General features: G+C 42.3%; 2 protein-coding genes across 2 annotated transcripts; both read right to left on the minus strand.

The window, feature by feature from the left end:
• Positions 1–1548: 1548 nt before the first annotated feature.
• On the minus strand, positions 1549–7447 carry Kcnrg (potassium channel regulator). Its single transcript, XM_057785739.1, has 2 exons — positions 6840–7447; positions 1549–2364 (listed from the first exon to the last, which is right to left on the minus strand). The coding sequence occupies exons 1-2, from the start codon at positions 7415–7417 to the stop codon at positions 2130–2132; spliced, it is 813 nt and encodes a 270-aa protein (XP_057641722.1). The 5' UTR covers positions 7418–7447; the 3' UTR covers positions 1549–2129.
• A 1791-nt stretch (positions 7448–9238) lies between these two features.
• Trim13 (tripartite motif containing 13) lies at positions 9239–17955 on the minus strand. Its single transcript, XM_057785738.1, has 3 exons — positions 17917–17955; positions 17517–17616; positions 9239–10470 (listed from the first exon to the last, which is right to left on the minus strand). Exon 3 carries the CDS (start codon positions 10462–10464, stop codon positions 9241–9243), a length of 1224 nt encoding a protein of 407 aa, XP_057641721.1. The 5' UTR covers positions 10465–10470; positions 17517–17616; positions 17917–17955; the 3' UTR covers positions 9239–9240.
• Between the last annotated feature and the right edge of the window lie 2257 nt (positions 17956–20212).

The raw sequence follows: 20212 nt of genomic DNA on the forward strand, positions 1-20212 counted from the left end.
TTTGAAGATGATTTCTCTGTGTAGCCTTGGCAGTCCTGAAACTCGCTCTATAGATCAACCAGACTAACCTCAGACTTAGAGCTCTGCCTGCCTATGCCTCTTAAGTGCTAGAATTGAAGGTATGTGCCACCACTGACAGGCTTTTAACATAAAACATTTTGTAAGCCAGGTAACCAAGTGCCCCTGTTTTAGAAACAAATATAATGGATGCAGTCCTCTCAACTCTCACGGTGGACCCGCAGATTAGGCTCACAGTGCAAACCTTTTGCTATAGAAGACTGCATGGGCAGGTTCTGGGGACCGAGACTACTCAGTGCCACTGCTCAATGTTCATTTTTGGTATGTGTTTGATTCATTTTTTTTTTATCACTCTAGCTCAGCAAACACAGTTCAAGGATCTCTTAAATTTGGGGTCCTCCTTTCTGTCAGTTTCCCAGAGCTGGGGCTGTAGTCATGTGCCACTCTGCCTATTACTTTGTGTGTATTTCCTTCTTTATAAATGATTTTGTGTCATGTCAGTGATAGTTTTATGCTCAATACTTTTACCCCCTGAACATTTTATTGGAAAACAATTTCTGTACTATATTTTTGTTTTCCCTCCCCAAGTTCCTTGCAGATGCTTCCTACCTCCCTATACACCCTACCCACTCAGCTTTGTTCTCTTTAAAACAACAATCTCGTGGCCTGGCCACACCTGAATCTCCCACCTCCCAGACTCTTCTGCCCTAGACCTTTATTTCTCAGTCAACAGAACCTGTCCCTAGAAGAGATGTCACATGTACTTTGTAGTCTGGTGACCTCTATGATGACCTAGACCACACTAGATATCCTCCCCTAGGACCTTAAGCTATAGAACCCATTCTTACTAAAGAAGTTACATGTACTTTGCAAAAGAGTTTTTTTTGCAAACCCTTAGCCACCCTTAAGCTTTATTGTGATAACTGTCACCAGGAAACATTTTCCCAGTGTTGTACTGTACTTAAATATGACTAAAATAAACTGCCCAGTATCAGGTTCATTTGAACCAACACAGGCCAAGTTGTGTTGAACTGGATTTCTTTGCCAGCCCTGGTGTTCACAAGGAACTCCCACAGAAGTACACACTGAATAAGTCCTTTCCTCCCCAACAGTCCTGGTATTTCATCTCAGCAACAGAAGGCCTAACTAATACAAATATCTTTTAAAAAAAAAAAAAAGGTTCTTGAATGAATTGCAAACTTTGAAGTATTTCCATACAACAGCTTTTCACTCAACTATAAGCAAACACTAGAAGTTATTTCTTTTTTAGGTGTTATCCTATTGCTTAAAAATAACAAATATAAAATGAGAGAAACTAAGTCATTATGTATGTTTTAAATGTTATTCTAAAACTTTTCACCAAATTTAGATACTGTCTGATTTATAAGTTTAGCAGAATACTGTGTGTGTGTGTGTGTGTGTGTGTGTGTATAGTACCATTAGAAACTTCTCAAACATCTTATATTTAAGTAAGGGAGATATGGTTTTATGATGATATACAAGTCTAAGCAGAATGATCACCTGCTGGGGAGTACAGGTTAGTCATAGAGGACACTTTACATGCATGAGGTTTCAGTCACTGACACTGCAGGTAAACAAGGGGAAGGGATAAAACAAGGCCTCAGAGAAGAGATGGGTTTGAAAGCAAGTGACCCATGATCATTATCATTATTAACAGTTACTGAGTGCCTACCACATGCCAGGCAACATAATGAGAACTTTGTTCCCTTTAACCAACACTCTCATAACTATGAGGGGGATACTCTTTTGTCCCTAGTTAATAGATAAAGTTGAAACACAGAAATGCCTCACTTAAGCCACATAGCTAATAAATGACTAGACTCAGACACAGTTCAGAGCCCATTTTTAAAAGCTATGGAATTTCATGGTGAAAGGCTTTGAAGGAGCAAGTGCTAAACCCCCTGTGCAGAGTTGTTTTGAGAGAGTCTGCAGGGTAGCTTTAAGCATGATGGGCTGGGTTGCCCAGGTCAAAAAGGCAGGTAGAAGAGAACATCCAAAGTCAGACCAAGTCCAAATCTGATGGCACACATGCTCAGGTATGGAATTTCCAAACAAGAAGAGCATGTTCCCTTTACTGTCTTTTTACAGTGTTACTTCTGGGATGGCGGTGGTATGGTGGTATTTTCTGGTTTTGGTGTTTTATTCTCCCCAAGGACTTGAGGGCGTTTTATCCTTTCAAAGACGTAGCCTTCACTTTTGTCTCCAGAGGCTGGCATTCTAGTGCTGACCAGATGAAAGCCTTCCTTTAATAAAGTATCGATCAGCAAGCCGAAGACATTTGTTCCGTTCGCCAATTTTCGGTTATCTGGCTTTATGGAAATGTACCTGAGACATACAAAGAAGTGCTTGATTACAAAGCATTCCATTAATAACTAATAAAACTACACATATAAACTTATTTACAACCTCAGATAAAGGCATCATACCTTTCTTTTTTTGTTCTTTTGAGATAGGGCTTGTGTAGCCCAGGATGGATGGCCTTGATGAAAAAGAAAGAAAAAAGAAAGGAACATGACTGCTCCTACATACAAAGGAAGAGAAAGTTTATAGATGAAAGAGAGAGCAGAGGCAGGGACATCCGGGAGAGTTCAGTGGACATGACCCTGAGTCATGTGAGGATGGGGGGTGGTATAGAGAAGGGAGAGTGGAGCTAGAGGAACCAGCTGCAGCAACCAGGAGGCCCAAGAGAGTAAACAAAAAGGACCAGGTAACCAAAAGATAGATTAAATAGGGAAGGGCAGTCCAACCCCTGGGCTGGGTAAGTTTAGGGTAGGGGGCAGGGTATGCCAGCCAGGAGAACCCTGTAACGGGAAGGGACTAAGCGTCTGCTTTGTTAAACAGGTACCTAAACCATGTTTCCCAAGTCTGAAACTCACATGATCCTCTGCCTCAGACAGAATGTTAGGATTACAGGTTACAGATGTGCACTCCGGGCTTGGCAACATAATTTTTTTTTTTTTATGAGACATAATCTTACTTTTTACCCCTTCTGTCCTGGAACTCATTATGTAGACCAGGCTGGCCTCAAACTGACCCATAACATTTAACAGATTTTCTTTGAGATTTCGTTTTCAAATATGAATCAATAACTAAATATATTAGAGACTTGATTCCAAGTCATCTCAGTTACATTTATGAATATAATTAATATCATTGCCTTATCATTTGTTATTTTCTGCAGCAATTTTGTCAAAGAACTGCCCTAATTTTTGAAAGTGTGTAACTTATTTACAGGATTTTTTTTCAGTTTGCTTTTACCCAATTTGACTAAATGATTATTAAATTGTTTTTATTAATACTGTGCTTTCACAATTTTCTACTGAACCTAATTATTAGTACTGCCATTATAACTCGTGGTTTATTCATCAAACCAGCCTTTTCAGGTTAAAATTTGAAGATATAAAATGTCAAGACTCCATTTTATTGCTACCTTTTCATCAACAGTTGCCTATTATTGGAAAGCAAAACATGGTAGTCAAAAACCAGATTGAAACTGAAAAGGCAGTGGTAGCTCACAGCTTTAATCTCAGCACTCAGGAGGCATAGCCAGGTGTATCTCTGTGAGTTCGAGGCTAATCTGGTCTGCAGAGTGGAGAACAGTCAAGGCTACACAAAGAAACCCTCTCTTGAAAACCAAAAACAAATAAAGAAAGCAAAACCCTTCCGTCTCTAAGTACTCCACAAAGCCAGCACATGGCTCCAGAAAATAATGCCCATGTTTGCTCTAGTAATAGCAATATAATATGGAGGATATCTGCCATCAAGGATATTTTTGTGTCTTCCTGCTGTTTGTTCTGAAAATGTGAAAAACGGCTTAGGTTAGTTCCCAGCAGATACCAAAGCTGTAAGTAGTTTCATGAGTGTAAAACAATGTTTGAGCATATCCCTAGTTACTACTAACTGAGGTTATGTTCAGGAACTCATTAGTGGCAAAGAAAACAACAGCTAAAGATTATCGATCTACAAAGCACATCTCAAAAAAAAAAGTTTATTGTGTTTGATGCAAGATTTTAACAGTAGTAAAGCATTTCATCTATTCCAAAGTCTGGATCTAAATTATACAGTCTAGAAACAGTTGTCAGAAAGTTACAGAATATCACAAGACTATTAAGATACAAATAGGAAGTAATAGGTGTTTAAAAAAAAAAAAAAAGGTAGAATGTACTTTAACAAACCATTGAGCCAAAACTACTTTAGGGATTTCAAGACACAAGAAAGGGATGAACTAACAGAAAAACTGCACTTCTCTCTAGTTGCAGAACCCAGGGCTTCCAGTGCATGACAGGCAAGGACTCCTTCACTGAGTTCCATCAGACCTTATTTTTTAAAAGCTGCAGTCAACTATACTTTTCCACCTAGTTTAATGTAAAACGGAGATATGAGAAAATGACAACAAAAGATACTCTAGAATTTTGAGACCATGACTTGAACTAAGTAGTATGTTGTTACATGACAGGCAACTAAAGATGCAAGCCAGGGACCTGAGAGAATAACCAAGTAACTGAGCCTGCTAAGAACATACTGAAGATCTTATAAGCCAGCCAGGCTTATTCTACCATATCCACCATCCACAAACATCTGAATAGATACTCAGACCAAAGACTAGCAAAAATTACAGATAACTGCCAATATCTACTCAAAAATGGTTCTGACCAGAGCTGTCACCCAATCACCACTTATTTCCATGTCACTTTAAATAGATAATATATCTCTATTCTGAAACTGGCACTGTGTAAATTAAGAATTCCAAACTGGAAACAACCAAAAATACCGCCACATAGTAACTGGGTGAGGGAACATATGTCTATAATCTTAGCACTCAGGGGGCAGATACAAATGAATCAGATTTCCAGGCTAGCCAGGGACACATGAGACCCTTTAGAAAACTGTAACTAAAGAAATAGCTCTGGTTTTAAAATTATCTGTTATGAGTTGCAAAGAAAACATTCTGAGCCGGGCGGTGGTGGCGCACGCCTTTAATCCCAGCACTTGGGAGGCAGAGGCAGGCGGATCTCTGTGAGTTCGAGACCATCCTGGTCTACAAGAGCTAGTTCCAGGACAGGCTCCAAAACCACAGAGAAACCCTGTCTCGAAAAATCAAAAAAAAAAAAAAAAAAAAAAAAGAAAACATTCTGTGCTGTTTCTGAAACATAACAAATGGGGGGGGAGTCACTTGATAGTGTATATACAAGAATGATCCAATTTCAGTTGCTAACCTTGTTTTATAAGATAATTTGTTCCTCCAAATTTTAAAAGAACATTTAGTATTTCCAAGATTTCTCTTCACCTACTGTGTGTCTTCTTAAAACTGAGGTTGCAATTTGTCCTTAAGTTTCTAACTTTCTGAAAAGGGATGCTAAAAAGGTCATTTAATTAAAATTTAAGCCAGGCAATGGTGGTACACGCCTTTAATCCCAGCAGTTGGGAGGCAGAGGTAGGTGGATCTCTGGGAGTTTGAGGCCAGCCTGATCTACAAGAGCTAGTTCCAGGACAGGCCCCAAAGCTACAGAGAAACCCTGTCTCAAAAATAAATAAATAAATAATAATAATAACAAATTCCATTATTCCTCTTATTTAAGTACTTCTTCCCCCAATGAAAACGAAGAGCAGAGTGTAAAGCAGTTTGGCAACAACAGGACCTTAGATGTTCTTATTTGATTGAAACCCATTTCTAAGATGACATTTCAGCTTCTTTGGAAGACCAGGAAATAGAAAGTATATAGATTTATTGTCATTCTAAGTTATACTGCTCATGGTTCATCAGTTGGTAGCTGAGACTAAGAGGTGTGCTGTGGGAAAAATAACAGCCACTGGCCTCCTTCCTGACCACTACTGTAAAGACTAAGCACTCTAAAATATGTCTGTCTCTTAAGAGTACCTGCTTTTGAATGATGTAAGTATAGAACACAAAAAGTTTTTGTTTCCTCCTAAACGTTAAAACCAGCTTTTATAGTTGGTAATAATCATACACAGCATTAAGACTTTTATTTATTTATTTATTTATTTATTTATTTATTTATTTATTTATTTATTTTGAGGCAGGGCTTCTCTGTGGCTTTGAAGCCTGTTGTAGATCAGACTGGCCTTGAACTCACAGAGATCCATCTGCCTCTCCCTCCAGAGTGCTGGGAATGAAGGTATGCACCACCACCACCTGGCCTGCATTAAGACATTTTTAACAGAGGATGAGGTAGTGTATCCCTGACTATAGAGCAGAAATCAGCCTTAGGATCCAACCAAGAGCAGGAGAGGCAGGTGGAGTGGTGGTGCTCACTTTCAATCTAGCACAAGAGAGGCAGAGGCAGAGTTCCAGGCCAGCCAGAGCTACATAATATGACCATGTCTCAAGACAAAACAAAAAAGAAATCTAAAATAAAATAAAGAGGCAGTCATCCTTTTTAAGTTCTAGACAGACAAAAGCATAGTGTGTAAAGGAATCAGGTCAAAGCACAGAACATCTCCTATGTGCAAGCCAGAAACAAGCTGATTCAGTCTAAGCCATTCACTAGCAATGGAATATAATCTACAGAATCAGTTCCTCTTATAACTACAGTGAAAACAGTTTCTATTTCCCTGGGCAGTCTTGGTTTATTACCTGTCCCACAATACCTTCTTAGTCTGAAAGGACCCAAGTTTAGAAAATACCTACTTGTTCTAGCTGAACAAAACATTAGTCTGAATAAACTTTTTTTTTTTTTTTTTTTTTTTTGGCCAGAAAGAGTATTAAGCATAAAGAACTTTCAGTTTTGAGAGAAAATGTCAGAAAACTGGAATAAGAGACACTTCAGTATTCAAAATACCTGACTCCAGCATGGTTCTCAATAGTGCCATCAGAGCCACAGTGGAAAACCAGGTCATGGTGAGAAGGTCTTTGTGGAGGCAGTGGAAGTAAAGTCACCTGAGGAGGGAAGGGGTTACCGCTCCGGGCCAGTGCTGTAGGTTGCTCTACAAACACTGTAATCCTTCTAGCTAGCAGCTCGATGGTTTTGCTGCAAGAGCCAAACACTCTGAAGAAGGCTTGAGTATTTCTGTTTAGGAAATGCACCTCCATGAGAGCAGGTCTTGATTGTAGCAGGTGCTGGCTTAAGAGCTCAACAAGAGAATCGAGTTCATAGAAAAGCGCCTCTCTCTGAAGCCTAAGGTAGTCTGAAAAGTCAGACGGTAATAGAAGCTCACGATTCCTCAGAAAATCTAAAATGAAACTAAACAAAGCACCATCTCTATCCACAAAAATCTGGCCATTAACTGTCTTGAACTCTGGGTCTCTGCCATCTACCATGCCTGCCAACCGAGAGGTAGGGAACTGCTTTAGGGTAGAGAGCCTTGTTGTAAAGCTCTTCCCTCCCACATTCAGAGTGACCAGGTCCTCACTATTCATTCTTCCTGGCTTCTCATTAGAGGCTACAAACCATTAACTCAACCTGCTACCATAATGTTATATATGATTAAGAAACAGGGAAGTGGAGCTAGAAACTCGACCTAAATTCCAAGGTAACTATTGTCAAGACAAATAGTGGATCCATAGCTGTGTTTGCAAATGTGAGTTGCTTGGGAACTTGCAGTGTATAAAACAGAAACAGCAAGTGAAACAGAATGTCAATATACCTCATGATTTCAAATAGATCCCTGTCCTGTAATCCACTAAATACAAAACAAAGTCTTGCAATAGGAGTGTGGTTTAGGGGTAGAGCCCTTGCTTCATGTGTGAGGCCTTGAGTTCCGTCTAGCACTGAAGAAATCAGTCTCCATGAAACCCTAACATAAATCTGTATTTCAAGCAAAATCACTAGGAAAAGAAAACCAGTTTCTCCGCAGACATTTACCAAGCCCTCGTGGCTGAGAAAAGGCTTACAAAAAAAACATAATCTGGTTTTAGAACCCCGGGAGTTAGGCTAAGAATAAACAACCTTTACCTCACCTTCAGCTTGACCGTCTCATGGCTAGTAGCTGAGGAAGATACTCTGCTTTATTTTTTAATTTTTATTTTATGGGCAGCGGTGTTTTGCCTACATGTTTGTCTATGTGAGTGTCTGATTGAGTTATAGGCAAGCATGAGCTGCCATGTGGGTGAATTGAACACAGCTCCTCTGGAAGAACAGCCAGTGTTCTTAACCACTAAGCCATCTCCCCAGCCCTTCCTCCCTCCAAAAACAGTTTCTCTGTGTAACAGCCCTGGCTGTTGTGTTGCCAGTTTTTCTCATCCCTGGTCACTTTAGTTCTCAACCATCAAGGGATGAGGTAACTGCTCTCTAAAACCCAACTTAATGGGCCCATTTTCCCATGACAGAAACAAGGGTACTAAAACAGTCTTAAGATTTGTTTTCTTTGAATTCTAAGCAAGGTGAGAAAATTACATACTTCTGTCCTGTGGCCATCTTTCTCTCTAATGAGCAGAGAGGTCAAGTCTTTACCTGATGGCTTTATCCTTTAGTGTCACAGCAATTGTGGAAGGAACCCAGTCCACTTGCCTACAGCCTACAGCTGTACAGTTGCTATGCACTTGACAGCATAACCGCAGCATTGGGTACCAGTTAAAGATGGCTTTCCCAACTGCTGCCCTGCCTGTATGCACAGCTCCATAAGAGCTGTGTCACCTCAGTGAAGAGTTCCCAAAGATCACTGTGATGCCGATACTTGGGAGATTTGAGGTAGGACTACCAGGTCAGGCCTGGCCAAAAGAAGAGGGCGGAGAGATTGGGTTTCCAAACTTACAAGATTTACAGTGTCATGAGAAAGACTCCTCTAAAGCAAACTTGGGAACCCACACATTCCTGGTCTTCACTTTGGAATGTGACAGTCTGCTCGATGACTCAGTACCTCATTACCTGTACCAATGACATGTTAGCTTGTGTGCGCTACGTCATGGATACCATGTTAAAACTCTTACTTCTTGCCCAGGCTGGTCTCAAAGTCCCAGGCTCAAGAGATACGAGGTACAGATACAGTCATGTGCCGTTTATCACAGGACAAATTCAGCCAATATGAGAGGGAAAGCACTTATTTCAGAACTCTGTTCAAAGGAAGGGGAGGGTGGGACTACTAAACTTCACTTTTAGTTTTATGCTGATGTTTGAATAACATATAAAAGACATTATCAAAGGAATACTTTTAAAAGAAACAACAGGCTGGAATCTTGCCCAAATCTGTGTTATTCCTGTGTTCTCTAACACTTCCATCAAGAAACAGAGCTATGTAGTTGATTTACAGCAGTTTGTATCTGCACACAAATTCTGCCACAGTGTTCAGTGCCACCAAACCAAAACTTCTGACTCTTTCACTAAAAATGAAAAACCCATCCGTCATCTGTTCCCAGAAAAAAACAGACTGTTGTACAAAGTCAGCTGACTTAGTCAGGTAAGAGCTGACACTTGAAAGGTAGTCTTTCCAAGCTGCCAACTCATCAAATGGAGACCACTCCAGGAATACGGTCGGACCAAAGAATACGAGGAGACCCAGCAGAACCACCACCATCAACAGCTGGTAAGAGCGCCAGGGAATCTTGCTAACGAACACGCCGGTGTCTTGAGGCAAAGAAAGCTTATCCACGTCGACTAGTTTAATGTTCTCCCACTGGCTGGTATCAAAGTTCTTCATTAAAGGGCTTGTGGGCAAATTGGAGGGTGGCAAAGGTGTTTCCTTGATTACTTTGATTTTCTCCCTGAACTCCTGCATCTGTTGCAAAAATATAATAGGTTCTGACACATCCTTGAAAGCCTCGGCGATGTTAAAGGCCATCCGCTGCTCCTGCAAAATAGTGCTGAGTTTGTTGATCTCTGGATCATAGGCTTGCATAACTGCAAGTTTCATAGTCTCAAAGTCAGACAGGATTTCATTCTTCTTTTGATCCAATGTGTGTTGTAACTTCTCAAAAAACTCCTTTACTTTATCAGAATCTTTAGTGAGTAACTGTAAGGATTTCCTTTTGTTTGTTTCCAAAGTATCCAAGCGGGAAAGAGCATCTCCCCGGCGCCAAGTCTCAAAACTCTGAAAGAGGGACTCAAAGGCGTTCCTTTCTTGAGCATAGGCATCTTCAATAGAAGAGAAGACATGCTTAGTGTGGTCACCACAGGTAGCACAGATGCCACAAATGAGCTGCATATCAGTTACACAGAAAATGTTGAGAGGCTGTCCCAAGTGTCCTTTGCACACTGGCATTTTTGGAGAAATCTTGATTTTGTTGTATTTCTCCACAATACCCTTGAGGGAGTAATTAACCTGCAGACTATTGACCCCAGTTGCTGAAGTCTCCTTCCGGCAGGTAGGACACTTGAACGGAGATGGTCTCCACAATGAATTCCGCACGTTCCCCTCTAGAAGCCCTTCTAAACATTTCTTGCAGAAGTTGTGTGAGCAGGGCAAAACTCGGGGATCATCAAACAAACTGCAGCAAATGGGGCACGTGAGATCTTCTTCAAGCAGCTCCATCACATCCTGCCACAGAGAAAGAAACATTTAGCTCTGGAAAGCCCCTCTAAAGTAGTTACAAGACACTATCTTCCCAATAGAATGATCTGCCGACATAATCAAAGGATTTAAGAAATTTGAGGAAGGCATGCATACTAAAGTATATTGAACTCACTGGGGCAAGAGCACACTCCTGTACACAAGGCCTTTGTGAGAGCTTCCTAACAACAGCCTTAGCTAAGACTGGGACAACTGCACACTGAGCCAACAGGACCCAGCATTGTTTTAAAACAGAGCTGACTACTAGATGCCAGAAACAGAGTCTCAGTGTCTGCAACAGAATGGGCTCTTTACGCTGGGCCCACAAGTATAAAATGCTATGCTACTTAAAGACAGAAGCACACAATAGAAATCCAAGCATGTTCTCTATTCCAGCTTTTACTGGAAACTGGCATATTTTCTATTTCAAAGAACAGACGACAGTCATTTAAGAGAACCACAGTTTAAAAAGCACAAAAGAACTAACTGAACCTTGCCTAGGGAAGAATGAGGTGGATTTCTGCTATTGGTTGTGTGGGTTTTTTTTTTAATTATTATTCATTGTTTTTAAACAAACTCATCCTATATCCTTAACACTACAGCAGTAATTCTCTATGACGAGCAGAGCCTAAGTGTCCCTCTTTCAGAGAACAGAAACCAAAAGCATTTCCATACCCATGTGCCCTGCTGAATGATGTTTGCACCGACTTTGTCAAAGCAACGGAGATAGACCCTGCTGAGCCAGACTGTAACAGGCACTGAAGGCATCCCCACTCACTGTCCACGGAGGAGAGGGGAGGAGCCACTGTCAGGGAGAAGGCTCTTTGCCAGGCTATAAGAGGCATTGAAGGCATCCCCACTCACTGTCCCTCAGGGGCACAGAGGAGAGGGGAGGAGCCACTGTCAGGGAGAAGGCTCTTCGCCAGGCTGATTCAAGCACACACCTAGAATCCCAGTACTCAGAAGGACAAAGGATATGAGTTCAAGGCAACAGGGCTACAAAGCAAGTTCCACCCAGACTGGACTATGAGATGCGACTTCAAAAACAAATAATAAAATCTTGACAATTCAGCAAAAATTACTCATTTTGTCAAATCCCGATTCTTGTCTACGGCTTTTAAACATGTACGACAAATAAGAGCTACACACAAAAGCACTTGTGTGCCAGCAGACGCTGTCTAAAGGGAGCAGCGGCCCACACGGCCAAGCTACAAGAGAGGCCAGCTGCTTTTATTAGTAAGCTAGCACTATGCAGATTAGGTAGCTGATGAACATCTTGAGAAGGAGTTGCTACTTTCAGAACACAGTACTTCAACAATGAAAATGCTGGGTTTTTACATTAAAATTCATATTTTTGCAAAGTATATCTATTTCTTGTAAGCGTCCCATTAAAGATTCTGATAAATGGTGAACTTAATAAATATGAAGGCTACTATAAAATAAGTCAATACTGCCGGGCGGTGGTGGCGCACGCCTTTAATCCCAGCACTCGGGAGGCAGAGGCAGGCGGATCTCTGTGAGTTCGAGACCAGCCTGGTCTACAAAGCTAGTTCCAGGACAGGCTCCAAAGCCACAGAGAAACCCTGTCTCGAAAAAAAAAAACCAAAAGAAAAAAAAAAAGTCAATACTGCAGGTCTGTGAAACAATGATCTATTTCAAGTCAATATTATAAATCATTCACAGAGAGAAGACTCTTAAAATATTAGAAAGGACTGAGGTGTAGCTCAGTGGTAGAATACTTGCTAAGGCCGGGAGGTCAATTCCTAACACTGCAGAAATAAATCTAAAAAGGAACACAGACAAATAGGCTCACAATAAATATGACCCCATGCACTACAGTATGGCAAGGAATGGTGCTATTTGTTGAGGCTCAGCACACTACTGAAGAAGAGCAACAAGCTACTAAAATACTACTCCACTTATCAACCACAAATTTGTGTGATGCAAATTTTCCCTTGTATATGCTCATCAAAATAATCAGAACAGTTGTTTCCAATAAAATAAGCATCCAGGGCTGGGGCTATAGCACAAAGGTTGGTAGAAAGCTCACTTGACATGTTCAAGGCCCTAAGCTAATCATGGGTGGAGATCCCTGAGACTCCCTGAGACTCCCCGAAAGGCAGAAAGCTACAGACCTATAAAGAATGTCGCATCACAATGTGGGGAGGTATTTTTACTAAATTGTTTGGTAACATATAATGATTTTACTGGTGTTATTTTGAATGAGTTAACGTGTTTTAAAGGCCTCAGTTCATTTCTAATATAGTCACTAACTAGACTCTGTACATCCATAAACCAGAGCTCCTGGAATCCTCAGTCTTTAAGTATGTGGAGGTCAAAAACACTATTTCTCAATGCAAATCTGTTACGGGCCTTCATCCCTAAAGACCTAAAACCAAAATCAGTAATCAGTACTTCTTAACCCAAATTTACTTAGGGATACATAAAAACTACCGAAATAATAAAATAGGGTAGAACACTCTGTACTGTACTGGTCATCAGATAATTTGGGGGTCGGAGTTAGGGGTTAAAGCCTTCAGTGCACGTGCTGAGCAGAGTCTCCCTCTGAGCTACACGCATGCCCAGCCGCAGTAATTCTGTCCATGGGTGTGTGTGCAGGTACACATGCACGTGCCTGTCACAGGCCAATGTTGTGGAGCATGTGTACACTATGAAGATATACTGTTGATATATCTTTAATAAAGAGCTAAGGAAGGAATAGCTAGACAGGAGGTACAGGCAGGAGTTCTGGGCAGAAAGAGGGGAAGCTGGAGATGAATCTAGGCACTCAAGAGACACATGGCTTTTTGTTTTTGTTTATTGGTGGGTTCTGTGAATTGAACTCAGTCCTTTATTCTGTAAGCCAAGTAGTTTACTAACTTACTTTCCAAGATGCCTTCCTAGCTGATAAATTTAAACCGTTTTGAAATTCCTAAATCTCAAACAAAGATGCCTTAAGACAAGATGGAAATCCCCAAGATGCGGGAGGCCTAGACTCTGGCTAAGTGGCAGAGCACCTGCTTAGCATGCTTGAAGCCCCGAGTCCAATGTCCAGCACTGAAAAACAAACCCCAAAGACACAAAGCATAATATAGCAGCTTTTCTTTTTGTTTCCAGTTTTACTGTCTTTTTTTACAACTACTGTTTATTCTGTGTGCACACATGGGGGCATCACAACTTACGGGGGTCAGTTATACCACCACACGGGCTCCGGGGATGGAGCTTATGGGGGTCGGTTTTCCTACCACACGGGCTCCGGGGATGGAATTTAGGTTGCCACGCTGGGCTGCAAGTGCTTCCACCCATGAGCCACCTCACAGGCTCCCAGAATAGATTTTTTAAGGGGAAGATTAACTTGTATGTAAGAATGAATGCAAAGCTCAGCAGGGTGGGGTAAGCCTGTATCCTAGCACCCGGGAAGCTAAGGCAAGAAGATCACGAGTTTTAGGATAAAATGAATGCATGAGCAGCCTTTACAGTATGATTATGACTGAATGACTACTGTAAACTTCACATTTTCCTTCTCATCTTATTTGACTGCCTTAAAATTTCCGGTTCCCTGTTACTGTGTTCTCCATTTTCCCACAAGTTTTTTTTTGCCTCTGGTTCCCTCTCCTTTTCATTCTGACCACCTTTGTTCTTGTTATTTAATCCTAGAGTGTGATGCAGTTCTGTTACCAGTTTTACTTACAAATACGCATTTTCCCTTTCAGTGTCTGTTCTTCAAACACACGATCGCCCACCTTAGAGATATGCTTTCTAATTGCTTACCTGTCATTCCGTTTGCTTTTAGAATGGTACTGTTTAAGTAAAAGCCTTTTAGGAAAGTTTTAATTAAAACCTCTTAATTTCTGATCATTTCCTTAGATAGTTCCCTTAGAGCAATACCGGATCAAGGAATAAGCCCATCTTTAAATTTTATTTGTGCGTGTCTGTGTATGTGTGTGCACGTGTGCATGCGTGTTGCACATGTGTGGAGTAAGAGTGAAATTAATGGGTGTTGGTTCTCTTCTACCACTTGAGTCCTGTAGACGGGAGCTCAGATCCTGGGAACAGTGTTAGCAAGCCATTTGCAAACTCTACAGATTGCCAAGTGTCTTTCTGAAAGGGTGTAGAGCTGGGCATGATGGTGCATGCCTTTCATCCCAGCACTTGGATTACTCACCTGGGTTTAAGCGTAAAACAATTGAAATCAGTCAGCACTAGTGTGCACCTACACATTCTCTATATGTTGTAAACAACTGAAATCAGTCACCACCAGTGTGCACCTACACAACCTCTATATGTTGTAAACAACTGAAATCAGTCACTAGTGTGCACCTACACTCTCTATACGTTGTAAACAACTGAAATCAGTCACTAGTGTGCACCTACACTCTATACGTTGTAAACAACACGGGTGAGACAAACATGGCCAGGCAGATAGATGGAACTGAAGTGGAAGTTTTACTGGGGGAAGGGAAGGGAGAGACAGGAAGAGAAGAGACAGAGAGAGAGAAAGAGACCAGCCAGCCTCTTCAGAAGGGCAGTGGAAAAGAGATCAGGAGTGGGCGAAGCCTGTTTCTTAAGGGACCTTTGCACCTGAGCACAAGGAGCAGCCATAGGACCCTGAGCTGGCTAGGGCACTGCCCAAGTTCATCCTGTCAGGTGACAGGGCCAGCATAATGCCCAAATCCTAACAGTATATATCTTGAGAACAAAAGGGTAGGGATGAAATGTAAGCTGAGGGCTCAAAACCAATGTGGCTAACCCCTAACTTCATAAGTAAAAGCATAGAGCCCAACTCACTTAGCCCCTCTACCACCAAAGCACAGACCTTGAGGTTTTCAAAATTCTAGGATGCAGCCCTATCCAGAAAGTCAAAAACTCAGTATCTAGCAGAGGCACAGTGGCACACGTCTTTCATCCAATCCCAGCACTCAGAGTGCAGAGTTAGGCAGACCCATTCAAAGCTACCCTGGTCAATGTAGGTAATTGTCACAAAAAAAGAAAAAAATTCATTCTAGGAGCTAAGAATATAGCAAATGGCAGAGAATGTACTTGGCATTGGTTTAGATCCCCAGGATTAACGTGGTGGAGGAATGAGTTCAGTATCTTTAAAAAACAAAGTTTAAAAAGCTCTTCTAAAACTTCTAAAAATCTCTTCTAAAACTCTTTGGTTTTCACACATAACTTTTATCTATAGTACTGTCTTCATATTACTGGAAAATAAATACAAAGGAAATTTTATAAATTTACATAAACCATAATATAAACCTTAACTATACCAGTATATAAATACTATGGAAATTATAAATAGACATTTAAAGTGTTATATTAGAGCATAAGAACAGGGCTCAACAGAGCTTAATACTCCTAGACAATGATTCCAAAGCAAAAACACTGGGTACCAGCTACACAGAAGCATGGCCGAAGAAGGGCCAGATGTTGACAGAGGTTTCTGTCCCGCCCAGTCCCGCAGCCGTTCAGTCCCAAAGAAACACACAGAGGTCTACATTAATTATAAACTGGTTGGCCTATTAGTTCAGGCTTCTTATTAACTCTTACATCCTGCATTAATCCATAATTGTTGTCTGTGTTAGCCACGTGGCTGGGTACCTTTTATCAGCGAGGCATTCTCATCTTGCTTCCTCTGCATCTGGCTTAGGACTGCAAACTGACCCTTCCCTGTTCCCAGAATTCTCCTGTTTTCATTGCCCTGCCTATACTTGCTGCCTGGCTACTGGCCAATCAGCATTTCATTAAAATAATACAAGTGACAGGGTACAAACCATTGTCCCACAGCAGCCAGAAAGCCTGTCACACATGCACAGGGCAGAGCTGGGGCCGGGGAAAGCACCTGCAGTGTGAGCGATTCCAGTGCCAACAAAAAGCAAGCACACAGATGGAAAGAGCAGTCTGCAGTTATAAGGACACATCGGTAATTAAGTCAACTGGTACAAAGTAGTAGGTAAACCAAGAAACACATAAATTAAGGAAGTACTAGGGGAGGAAAGAAGCCTGAAGAAATGTATCTTCTGGGGGTAGGCATGTCTGTCACTATGATAAAACACTTCCAGGTCACAACCTATCACTGAGTTAAGTCAGGGCAGGAACTCAAGACAAGACTGCTTGTTATTCCACACAACACTGTCTTTTACCATGGAACTCACAGACATCCAACAAAGCACAGCAGGCTCCATCAAGAATCCACCATGGCTGGCTGGCTGTGTGCTGACCCATAACAGGCTTAGCTGGCTCAGGCACTCTTTCTCTCTTCCTCTCCTCCCCTCCTTTGCCCTTCTTCCCACCTCTGGTTTTTCAAAAGAGGGTTTCTGGGTAGCTTAGGAGACTGCCCTGGAACTAGCTCTTGTAGACCACGTTGAACTCAAACTCATTAGTTGGCTCTCTTATCTGCCTAGGGATAGAGCTGCCCACAATGTGCTGGGCCCTCCTGTGTGAATTAAGACAATCCCTCACAGACCAACCTATTAGACTGAGACTGTTTTCAGGTGATCCTAGGCTGTATCAAACTTATACTCAGTATTAAGTGGCAGGGGTGTAGTTCAGGTACTTGGCTAACATACCCCAAGGTGTCCTGGGTTCTTTCCCCAGCAACAAATAATCATTCTAAAGCAAAACCAGGAACCAGCCAACATGCCAGAGTTCTAGCAGAAAGAATGTCTATACAATGGCATTCTACTTTTAAAAAGTGCCCAACATGCAAAGCTAGCGAGAGCTGCAGGAAACTCACACCGTTCTACTGCCCCAGTAGCTGGACAACTCAAGAAAAACCTCACAAAAGAAATGCTGCCGAATCCCTTCTCTTCCTTTACGGCATAGCTGTATTAAATTATGGATAGTAATTGCCAAGGAAAAGAATGACACGCATGGATTCTGAGTTCTGAAATATGGAAAGAACAAAGACCACCTATCACTGAAGGAGGGTGGATGGGGACATATTCTCTGCAGTTCGATCTGGAATGGTCCCAGGACTAATAAAATGTGGCTTTAAAAAAAAATAAACACCAGAACATAAAGGAAAATACGTTTACCTCTGTCCCCGGCAAGCAGGTGTTTTCGGCAAGGTTACTATTTCTCTGGGAAAAGCCAATTTTGTTTTTCCCCCACGTTTAACTGTAAAACTAGACAATGCTGTAAAGAAAAAGGAGGAAGGGTGTTATACACACGTATCCACATTTTTAACCCTCCATTTCTTTTTTTTTTTTTTTAAATCTCCCCTCCCAACAACAACAACCAAAAAAAAAAGAGAAAGCCAGCTCGCGGTGTCTCGGCTTTCTGGACGGGGCGCCTCCCCAGCGGCGCGCGGACCTGCCCCACGGTGACACCCGGCCACTGTGGCCACGCCGCGTTGCCCGCCTCCGCCCACGCAGGTGTCCGCGGCCCACGGCGAGCGGCTCGGCCACCCCACCCCCACCCCAGGACGCCGCTCACCTCCGCGGACTGCGACCACGCGGGCCCGCAGCAAAATGGACACGGCGGCCACGCCCTCTGCCGCCGGCAGCCCCGCGCCTGCGCAGGGCCCTGCTAGTCCCACCTCTGCTGGGCTCCCGTGACTGCGACAGGAGATGGGTTTCGATTCTTGTACTTTTGGTTGCTGATCCTTGAATTGGGGGAACAACAAAAACAAAAACGAACCCTTCACACCGCTTTGCCTGCGTCTCAGGACCCGCGGGCCCAGCGATCGCTAGGTCGAACACCATCGGCCAAACTGCAGGAAAAAGCACTACTGAGGTTCCCCTCCGAGGCAAGAAAGAACTTGAAAGACCCCCAGTGCTGGGGAGACTCTCAAGTCTTGGGATAACACGACCCCCCAGTAACTCACGAGAGACCGTCCTTGCTGCAATCACACGAGGCTTTAATGATGAGATGCGACGGGAACCAGTGCACTGGGGCCGAGACTCAGAACCCACACAGGGGAAGAGTTCGACCGGGAGAAGCGATTTTTAAGGGAAGAAACCACAGCCCAGTGATCCGGAATTGGCAGGGAGTGTGTCACAGAAAATTCCGAAAATACCAGTGAAGATCACAAGGGGGCAACTCCCTGCCTCTCAGGACCACTCCCAAGGTCATAATCAGCTAGTTCCTAAAACACATTACAATAACAATCACAAGGGGGAAACTACCTGTTTCTCAAGATTATTCTTAAGATTACAATCTAACTTTATCTTCAGCTAGTTCCTGAAACACAGTCACTAAACTGGCTAATGCTAGATTCCTGATTCTTCTCTTCCTGGTTAGATTTTTGGTTATTTTCTTCCTGCTGGGGGTGGGGGTAACCTGGATTTATCCAGGGCTTTCTTTGGGGATACCTGGAGTTATCCATGTCTTTCAAACTTTTAAGTGTTTTTTTTTAAAATATCTGTCGGTAGAAACTGCCCTGACTATCCTGACGTCCACCTCCTATGTAGGGGCTCTGTATGGTTACAAAGGATGAAAAAGATGGCTCCTACCCAAACTTCAAAGCCCGAGGAAATGAGGTAATGCGGGGTGAGGTGCCAGAGGAGAACGTGCACTCCTGCTTGGGAAGGTCTGGGCTTTTAGGAGGGCAAATTTGGGAAAAGTGCATTTCCAGGTCAATAAAAAGTACCTCCACCCCACCACTACCCCGGTCCGTATATTCCCCAGTTGCACCTCTTCGCAGAACAAAATCCCTGTAATTTCTAGCTTGGTCCTCATGAGAGCACTGTACAGTGGAATCAAGAGCCTTATCCTTTAAACGAACAGATTTTCTGCAAGGTAGAAAAACAAGAGACAGTTCTGAGGACATGAAATTCCATGGACAGGTTCTTTCCTACTGCACCAAAAACGTCAGTGCAAATAAAAACTTCATCCCAGACCAGCACAAAATTAATGTCACTACAAATATGCTGGCAGCAGGGTATAGTGGCATGTGCCTTAGATCCCAGGATTTGGAGGCAAGGGCAGGCACACCTCTGTGAGTTCGAGGCCATCTCAATCTACATAGTTTCCCGACAGCCAGAGCCACAGAAGTGAGACCCTGTCTCAAAACACAAAACAAAAAGGCTGAATAAGACTGAGGGTGTGGCTCAGTGATAGAGTGCTTCCAGCGATTTCAGACCCTGAACTGATCTCCTGAATGACAGGGAGAACACTGAATGATATAGAGGTAAAAATATAAAAACGTTAAAAACTACAATGTATCATATAATAGTATATAACCATTAGAAAGACTATAAAAGGCCAGATTAAGAGTTCTTGCCACCAAGAATGCCGATCTGAGTTCATTTCCTGGAAACCACAGTAGATGGAGAACCAATTATTAAAAGCCGTCTTCCGACCTGCACACTTGTGCCATGGCACTTGCCTGCCCACACTCATGCACACATTAGTAATCATAATCTTTAGATAAAGAAACAAAGCATTGCTCCACGAGTCAGAGTACAATGGACTGAGTAGTTAGTGAAGACTCAAGTTAAAAGCTATGCTATAATTTCAGTTTGGAAAAGAAATGTAATTGGTAGAATGTGGGTAGGAAAAAACATATATAGGAATATGTGCCAAATTCTAAAAAAAAATTAAACTAAAATGTGAGTCATTTTCAATATTCATTCAGTATTCTGAGACAGGTTTTCTCTGTGTAGAGCCAGTGGCTGTCCTGGAACTCACTCTGTAGACTAGGCTCACCTTGAACTCACAGAGACGTGTCTGCCTCTGCCTCCTGAGTGCTGGTGTTAAAAGTGTGTGCCACAAGCGCCACTTCATTCAG

Source organism: Chionomys nivalis, chromosome 12 (genome assembly GCF_950005125.1).
Source record: "Chionomys nivalis chromosome 12, mChiNiv1.1, whole genome shotgun sequence".
NCBI lineage: Eukaryota > Metazoa > Chordata > Mammalia > Rodentia > Cricetidae > Chionomys > Chionomys nivalis.

Coding starts and splice junctions, on each gene's coding strand:
- Trim13 (XM_057785738.1), bottom strand. CDS start 10,464: ATGGAGCTGCTTGAAGAAGATCTCACGTGCCCCATTTGCTGCAGTTTG.
- Kcnrg (XM_057785739.1), bottom strand. CDS start 7,417: ATGAATAGTGAGGACCTGGTCACTCTGAATGTGGGAGGGAAGAGCTTT. Junction 2,365..6,839: donor GAGAACCATGCTGGAGTCAG/GTATTTTGAATA, acceptor TGTATGTCTCAG/GTACATTTCCATAAAGCCAG.